Source organism: Thecamonas trahens (genome assembly GCF_000142905.1).
Source record: "Thecamonas trahens ATCC 50062 unplaced genomic scaffold supercont1.11, whole genome shotgun sequence".
Lineage (NCBI taxonomy): Eukaryota > Apusomonadida > Apusomonadidae > Thecamonas > Thecamonas trahens.
In genome coordinates this window covers 84,971-92,954 of record NW_013657669.1, presented here as the reverse complement: position 1 = coordinate 92,954, position 7,984 = coordinate 84,971, and the positions used below count along the sequence as shown (strand labels likewise).

Below are 7,984 nucleotides of genomic sequence, written 5' to 3'. Positions count from 1 at the left end.
TGTCGCCGCCAAGCGCAACGGCGCGGACGAGGGTTTCGGCGGGCGCGGCGTGCGGGCCGACGCCGTAGCGGGCGATGAGGTAGAGGACGGTGGGAATCGCGTCCGAGGTTCTGATCTGGAACCATTTGTCAGTCCAGCTCTGCAGCAGTTCTTTGTCGGTGGGCACAAAAACGCTCTCTGGATGCGGCGCGTCAGGCGCGACGCTCGCAAGGGCCTCGGCCACTGTGTGCATGTTGGTCTTGAGCGGCTCGGTGGTTGATGCGGCAGCAAGCGCGCCAAACCAGGTCGGGCCATCGAGCGTTGCCACATCGTCGGCAGAGACGTGAACGGCTTGCGCGACGGCGGCAGCCAGCAGGGCCGCGCCGTCGATAGCCTCGGGATGGGTGTGGGTGCACGCAATAGCAGCGGCGACTGGCTGGCGGAGGGACTCGACCACACGTGCGAGAGCATCCGGGTCTCCGGAAGACTCACCGATGCGCGGAATAGACACCGATTGCGCGCAGGCAGCATACGCAAGGCCGACTGGAGCGATGCGCATGGCGCCGCCGTTGGCGTACGAGCCGCCGGGCATGGCGGACGTGCCTGCCCCGGTCTCGTCGACCGACGCACCACGCGCGAGCGCAGCCATCTTGGCAAAGGTGTAGCCCGAGTATCCACCGCGAGCGCCGCGGGCCCACCAGTGGGCCATACTCAGGGCAGCATGGCGACGATGGACGCCGCGGCATGCAGCGATGGACTCGGCGAGCGAAAAGGTGGCCTCGGTGTCGTCGGTGTACTCGCCAACAGCCGACGGGCCGAGATCGACGCCGAGTTCCACCGCCGCTAGCACAGCATTGGGAAAGGAGCGCGAGTCGGCGACAGACCACGGGCCATCCGGCATCACCTGTTGGACCATGGCCATGCTCTCGCCTTCAAAGGGAGCTCCGAGAACGTCCCCGGCGAGGGTGCCGAGGAGAGCCCCATGGAACGAGGCTTCCATGCAATTACTCTCCTGGTTTGTGGTCACCGCCAGAAGGAACGCATTTCTGCAGAAATCGCTACCTTTTCAAGCGCTCGCCATCAAAACAGGCATGTGTCGCAACCGACTGGCTGAGGCCACCACTCCGCCACAAGGCTGGAGAGGCGGTAGAGCTTGCATCATGGAGTGCGTGGCAAGCGATCAAATGGTGGGAGAGGGCGAAAATGTGTGGAGTTGGCTGCCAGACGAGCTCAAGCTCAAAGTGCTGATGGAGATGATGCCCGATGGACGTCGCGGTGGTGGTGCCGACGAGCGGTCGAAGCGGCGGCTCGCCTGGTTTGCGAGGGTGAGAGAGGATCAAACACGATCAGACTTTCGACGGAAGCATGCGCTGCCTGCGGTGGCGGCGGAGGGGATCATGGGGCGGACGGCGGTGTTCTCGCAGGCGGAGCTGCTGCGGCTTGCAGGCGTCTGCCGCGACATGCGGCGGATTGTGTGGGACGGGACGCTGTGGCGGGCGCTGCATCTAGCGCCGGTGGTTCGGTCGATGGGGACGGCGCCTGTGCTGGCGGAGCTGCTGCCGCGGATCGGCGGCGGACTGCGCGAGCTCTCGCTGGCGCGATGCGCATCGCTGGGCTTGGCGGCTTCCGCGGTGGCAGCTTGCCCACGGCTGCAAAGTTTGGACTTGACCGGGGTCTTTGTCTCGTCGGCATCACCTGCCGGGGGCGGAGGCGGCGGGGTTGACCTCGCGGGCCTCCTTGCGCCGCTGGGTGGACTGGAGGTCCTTGTGCTTGACGAGTGCATGCTTGGAGAGAGCGATCTACAGGCTATCGAGAGCTGCGTGCCGAAGCTGCGTGTGCTTTCGCTTCGCGATGTGCGTGGCGTGATCCAGTCGCCGTCTGCGGTGTCGCCGCTGGCGCGCGCGCCGCAGGCGCTCGAGGTGCTTGCGCTCGACGGGTGTTGGCGGATGAGCGAGGCGCTGCTGCTTGATGTGGTGCGCAAGCACGCGGACAGTCTGCGGTCGCTGTCTGTGGCGCGGTGCTCTGACGCGGTGAGCAATGCTGCGCTGGTGGCGATCGGCGAGGCTGTGGGGCGGGAACTGGAGGAGGTGATCATCGATGGGTGCGTCAAAGCGTCGTCAGCCGGAGTGGTGGCGCTGGTGGAGGCGTGCGAGGGGCGGGCACTGAAGACGCTCTCGCTCGGACACTGCGACTTTGTCCGCGACGAGGTGGTTGAGGCGATCGCGCGGGCTACGCCCAACTTGACGTATCTTTCACTCGAGGGCTGCCACCGACTCAACGACGAGGCAGTGTGCGCGGCGCTGCGCAGGCTCGACTCTGCGAGCGGGCTCGTCTCGCTCAACCTCGCGCGGTGCCGCAAGCTCACCGACAATGTCCTCCACACGCTGGCCGACATCGGGGTCATGCATCTGCAGTCGCTCGACATTTCCGAGTGCGGGTACATGCGATCGCGGACGCTGATCGAGCTGGCGGGCGTGACGCCTGCGATGCGGCGAGTGCGGCTGCGGCGGGTGAACAAGGTCTTCACCTCGTCGTTCATGGAGCTGATTCCGCTATGGCCCAAACTCGAACTCATCGACCTGTCCGGTGACTCCAGCCTGCGCAACGAGGCGGTGCTGACCATGATTGCGGCGTGCCCTGAGCTGCAGATTGTTGACCTCTCTGCGTTGCGTATCACCGACGAGGTGCTGGAAGCGATAGCAAGCGGGCTGCCGAAGCTTGTGTCGCTCACACTTCGGCGGTGCCGGATGATCACCGACGCCGGCGTGGCGGCGCTGGCGGGCGGGTGTCCGGCACTGGCGTACGTTGACCTGTTCCGGGCGACCGAGGTGAGCGAGGCCGGGTTCGAGGCGCTCGCCAGCCGCGGGGTGTACGTCAACGAGTGGGCTGTGCCCAAGGCAGCGGAGGAGCAAGGCAACAACGCGCTCGGCAACGAGGCGTTCTGGGGTGCACGGGAAATGATGTCAGCTCACGGTGACGCCCATTTTCTTCGGGCAATTGCGCGGCTGGAGGGGAGGTGAGCTCACATAAAGTCATCGTCGTTGTCGGATGAGAGGATGGGGTCCTGGCGGAGCGGCGACGAAACGATGACAACATGCTCCGGTGAAGCGGGCGGCGAGGGCTTGTGCGACGGCTGTGCGGGCGGCGGCGGGCTGCAGCTCGACGAGACTCGGCGGAGCCGCGAGGGTGTGTGGTGCGTGACAAGCGGTGAGACGCCCGACTCTGTGGAGAACGAGGTGATCGAGTCGTGCAGAGATGACGAGGCCGGCGAGTTGGCGGCGAGCGCGGGAGCAAGCGGTGACGGGAGCGGCGGCGCGGGTCGGGCCAGCGTCCGAGTGACAGGCATGGCGACGACGGCCGAGGCCGAGGCACGGGCAGCTTGCTTGCGCTTCTTTGGCGCCCGCGACGTCTTGCGTTTGGACGTCCGCTTGCGGGTTGTCTTTTTCTTTGCACGCGAGCGCTTTGCGGGTGCCTTGCGCGCGAGCGACTTTTGGCGCTTGGCCGGAGGCGGGGGCACGTCGTCAGGCAAAGGATCGGATGTGGGCGCAGAGACGGTCGAGCGCCGCTTGCGCTTGGTCGTTGTGGGGGCAACAAGGGCAGCAGGCGCCTCAAAGGCCATCTTGCCGTTGAGCATGGCGTTGAATCGGGTGCCGCGGGTGATGTAGGCGTTGACAGAGCGGGAGGTCGACTTGCAGGCAAACTGGAAGACTCGGGCGGAGAGGAGGCGCATGATGAGGCGCTGGGCGGCAGACTCGGAGAAGCGGGTGAGCTTGGGAATGTCCGGCGAGTAGTTGTCCTTGGACCCAGTGTGGCGCCAGGCCTTTGCTGCCTGGACGACGGTGAGCATGGCGCGCTTGCGGCGGACGCGCGAGCCGAGGGAGGCGATCTGGCGGCAGAGGGCGAGGGCGTCGGGAGTGGCGTCGACGAGGAGCGGCTCAGCGACGGCACCGGGCTGGACCGACGAAGCGATGATGGCATCTGCCAGGGCAGCACAGTTGTCGCACTGCGAGCAGCGGGCGTCGAGAGCGTCGCCAAAGTAGGCGGCCATGAAGCGGGCGCGGCAGTCCTGGACAGCCTCACAGTACTCGAGCATGGAGAGGAGCTGCTCGTGCTTGGCCTTGTCGTGCTTGCACATGCCGGCCTGTCGGACAATGTCTGCGGGGCGGTAGAAGAGGATGCACGAGGCTGGGAGGCCATCGCGGCCGGCGCGACCGGACTCTTGGTAGTAGGCGGAGATGTTCTTGGAGACCGAGTGGTGGATGACAAAGCGAACGTCCTTCTTGTTGATGCCCATGCCAAAGGCGATGGTGGCGACGATGATGCGGACGGCACCGGACTTCCAGCGGGTGTGTGTGCGACGACGAACGCTGTCGTCGAGGCCCGAGTGATAGGGGAGAGCGGATGAGCCCGGGACTGAGGCGATGACAGCGGCGACGCGCTCGGTGTCGGCCCGGGAGAGGCAATAAACGATGCCGGAGTTGCCGGCACAGGGCGGGGCGGCGAGGGTGGCGAGGAGGGCGGCGTCCATGTCTGCGGCCGAGTCGGGCTTGGTCACAACCGAGTAGCGGAGGTTGGGGCGGAAGAAAGAGGAGACAAAGACCTCTGACTGCGGAATCTGAAGGATGTTGAGGACGTCTTTGCGGACGGCGACAGTGGCGGTGGCGGTGACGGCAAGAATGGGCACCTCGGGGAACTGCGACTTGAAGATGCCGAGCTCGCGGTAGTCGGGGCGAAAGTCGTGGCCCCACGCCGAGCAACAGTGGGCCTCATCGATGACAACCCGTGAGAGGAGACCGTCGTCGTACATGCGCTCAAAGACGTCGATGAGCGTGGCGGAGCGCTTGAGCTTTTCGGGTGTGACAAAGAGCAGACGGATGCTGCCGGTGGGCGAGGTGATATCACGGACGACAGCCTTGTACTCGGCAGCCTTCATCGAGCCCGCGAGCGCGGCGGCGCCGATGTCAAGAGCAGCGAGCTCCGCGACCTGATCCTGGATGAGGGCAAGGAGCGGCGAGACGACAATTGTGACGCCGGGTGCCAAAAGGGCCGGGAGCTGGTAGCAGAGCGACTTGCCGCCGCCGGTGGGCATGACGGCAAAGACATCGCGGCCGGCAAGGGTGGCGTTGATGACACCGCGTTGAACGTAGCGGAAGGCCGAGAAGCCAAAGACCGACTCCATGGCCTCCTGAACAGGCTCGTCCCAGTCAAAGTTTCCGTTGGCCCAATCGCGGCGGCCCGACTCGAACTCGAGCATGTTACGCTTGTCGAGCAGCTGCGCCTTGCGCTCCTCCAGCTGGACCATTTCGGCGCGGAGCGACATGATCCGCTCCGAGATGGAAGCAATCTGAGTGTCGAGCTCAGCCATATGAGCCTTGGCGCGGAGAGCCTCTTGTGGCACGGCAGCAGGTGCTGATGCAGCAGATGCGACCGAGTGGGTGTGTGCGGGAGGCGGCGAGGCTCGGCGAAACTGCGGTGACTCGGGAACGAGCTGCGGCGAGTCGAGATCGCCAAAGTTGCGACTATCTCGAAGGGTCGGCGCCAATGGAGGGGTCCGCACATGGGATGGTGGTGGTGGTGGCGATGGAGACGGAGATGGAGACGGGGATGACTGCGGCTGCGGCTGGGACTGAGGCTCGGGCGAGATCAGCGGCGACACGAGGGTAGGTTCTGGCGACGCAGGTCGGATTCGATCCTGGTCTCGAGCAGGGAGCAAGCGGGTCGCAACATTCTCGTCCGCATCCGAGTCTGACGAAGAGCTCGAGATGGAAGGCATCGAGAGATCTGGCGAGAGGCCAGGCGAGAAGGCGAGAGAAGGAAGAAGAGGCGAGAGACGTCGCCGTCCACCTCTGCGATGTGACCTATCCCCAGGCGCCGCTATCAGTGGCTGAGTACCCTGGGATGGGCTTGTGTCTCTTGCAGGAGGGACAGCTTGTCCTCGAGCTTGGTTCTGTGCCACCCATTCGTCGTCGCCTGTGAGGTCGACGACGTCGCCCATGGCTTTCACGACCTTTTCCGGATCGTGTCAGCAGAGGCGGGGGTGGACGAGAGGGTGGGGACAGCGCGGCTGGCCTTGTGCGGGTTGCAGAGGGTGAGCTTGCGGGAGAGGAGGGGAGGGTGAGGGGCGGAAGGGGTGGAGTGTGGCAGTGTACGGGTTGGGTGGTGTCGCCGGTTGGTGTGTATGTGGGGGAGGGGGGGGGGGTTGGGGCGACGGGGCTTGCTGGGAGGATGCTACTGTGGCCCGGCGAGAGTGACGGCCGCATGGGGGGGGGGATGGCTACGATGCAACGTTGAGGATACGATCAAAGTCCCAGCGCTCGGCAGGATGAGTTGCAGCTGCAGCAGAATGAGGTATCGATGGCGATGATGACGATGTGGCGTGGGAGGCGGGCGGAGCAAAGAAGGCGCCGATCTCGGAACGGAGAAAGGCCTCAGCGACGCGGAGCGGGGCGTGGGCGGCAGGCAGCGATGGGATGCGGCCAGGGAGAGGGAGACGCGGCGAGGGTGGGGACGAGTCGTCAGTCAGTGACGGCGGCGAGGGGGGATTGGGTGAGGTGGCGTAGGTCTGGCGGCGGAGCCAGGCGACGAGATCGTTCGGTGGCGGGGATGACGGGGTGACTGTTCGCGGGCGGTGCGGCGGTGAGCGGGGCGCGGGGGCGGGCGCGGGAGCGGCAGCAGGAGCGCTTGTACCAGCAAGGAAGGCGTCGATGACGCCGTCGATGACGCCATACTTAGATGCGGTGAGGGAGGGAGAGCTTTCCGGCACATCAAGATGCTCGTCCAGCTCGGAGGAGCCAGCCTCGGGCGTGGGTGATTGATGCGGCTGTTGCTGCTGCTGCTGCGAGGTTGGCCGGAGATGAGGAGGAGCGTTCTTGGGAACCGCGATGACAAAGTTGTCCAGCGGATCGACGCTAGCGGGATGCTGGGTGCGAGTGCGAGCGCGAGCGCGGGCGGCGCGGATTTCGGCTTGGCGGACAGATGCTGCGGAATGCGCGCTGGAATCGGCAGCAGCCTGCTCTGCGGCGTACCGGCGCTTGTCGGCAGCAATCTGGTCGCGGATGCGCGACTTGACCGATGCCAGCTTGCGCTTGCGGACCTTGGCGGCCTTGGGACTGGGCGGCTGGGTGACAGGCTTGGAGCGGCGGGTGGTAGCTGGCCGGGCGCGGTTGGCGTTGGATGACGGCCCGAAAGGAATGGACATGGCCACCGGCTTTGGGCGTGAGCTCGTGTCACGAGTAGGCGGTTCGTGAGCGACGGGGCGGGTAGTGGGGCGAGTAGCGGGGCGGGTAGCGGGGCGAGTAGCGGGGCGAGTAGTGGAGCGACTGCGGGGGCGGCCACGGCCACGGCCACGGCCACGACTGCGACCGCGACCACGGCCACGGCCGCGGCCGCGGGAGGGGCGAGTTGGATGGGCCGAGTGGGCGGGAGCGGGAGCGGGAACGGGAGCGGGATCGGGATCGGGAGGAGGATCGGGGTCATGGGGGAGAAGTTGGCGACGGACTTGGCGGGACTTGTTGGTACGGGAATCAGCAGAGGTCGGGCGAGAGTGCGCGGGTACCGAGTCAGAGTCTGAGTGAGGGTTGGCGGGAGCATGATGCACCTTACGGGGGTGAGGGTGACGAGGTTGTACAGGCGGGAGCTGTGTGGGAGCAGCAGATGTTGAGGGATGCCGAGCAGCGTCAGTGCCAGCAGCACCAGCAGCACCACTGGCAGCAGCAGCAGCAACAACAACAGCTTCCAGTGTGTCTGTGGGAGGTGTCTGTGGCCACCAGGCCGGATACACCCGGTTGCGAAGGTGGGCTCTGTCTGGGGTGACAGAAGGGTCGTGGTGAGAGTGTGGACGAGCTTGTGCATCCGGCGAGCCTCCTTCCCGCCACCGGGATGAAGGTCGCACAGCTGCCATGATTAGAGTGGTATGTGTGTGTGTGCGTGAGGTGTGTGTGTGTGTGTGTGTGTGTGTGTGTGTGTGTGTGTGTGTCGCTCGTCGTCGGTTGGGTTCGGGTTCGGG

The 7,984-nt window shown here is 65.7% G+C and overlaps 4 protein-coding genes across 4 annotated transcripts in view; 1 reads left to right on the top strand and 3 right to left on the bottom strand.

Moving 5' to 3' along the window:
* The window catches only part of AMSG_02956 (uncharacterized protein), a gene marked incomplete at both ends in the record, with an annotated part of 1,331 nt that extends 352 nt beyond the window's left edge, over nucleotides 1-979 (bottom strand). Inside the window, one exon of the mRNA XM_013904847.1 lies at nucleotides 20-979. Coding sequence (XP_013760301.1) covers nucleotides 20-979 — 960 coding nt within the window. The remainder of the gene's footprint in view (nucleotides 1-19) is intronic.
* Nucleotides 980-1,112: 133 nt separating this feature from the next.
* Nucleotides 1,113-3,028, top strand: AMSG_02955 (F-box/LRR-repeat protein 20). Its single transcript, XM_013904846.1, has one exon. The coding sequence runs from the start codon at nucleotides 1,140-1,142 to the stop codon at nucleotides 2,997-2,999; it is 1,860 nt and encodes a 619-aa protein (XP_013760300.1). The 5' UTR covers nucleotides 1,113-1,139; the 3' UTR covers nucleotides 3,000-3,028.
* AMSG_02954 (ATP-dependent DNA helicase) lies at nucleotides 2,848-5,344 on the bottom strand (the record flags this gene model as incomplete). Its single annotated transcript, XM_013904845.1, has 1 exon — nucleotides 2,848-5,344. One exon carries the CDS (start codon nucleotides 5,342-5,344, stop codon nucleotides 3,002-3,004), a length of 2,343 nt encoding a protein of 780 aa, XP_013760299.1. The 3' UTR covers nucleotides 2,848-3,001.
* Nucleotides 5,345-6,887: 1,543 nt separating this feature from the next.
* On the bottom strand, nucleotides 6,888-7,177 carry AMSG_02953 (uncharacterized protein; the record flags this gene model as incomplete). Its single annotated transcript, XM_013904844.1, has 2 exons — nucleotides 6,888-6,942; nucleotides 7,005-7,177. The coding sequence occupies 2 exons, from the start codon at nucleotides 7,175-7,177 to the stop codon at nucleotides 6,888-6,890; spliced, it is 228 nt and encodes a 75-aa protein (XP_013760298.1).
* Nucleotides 7,178-7,984: the final 807 nt, after the last annotated feature.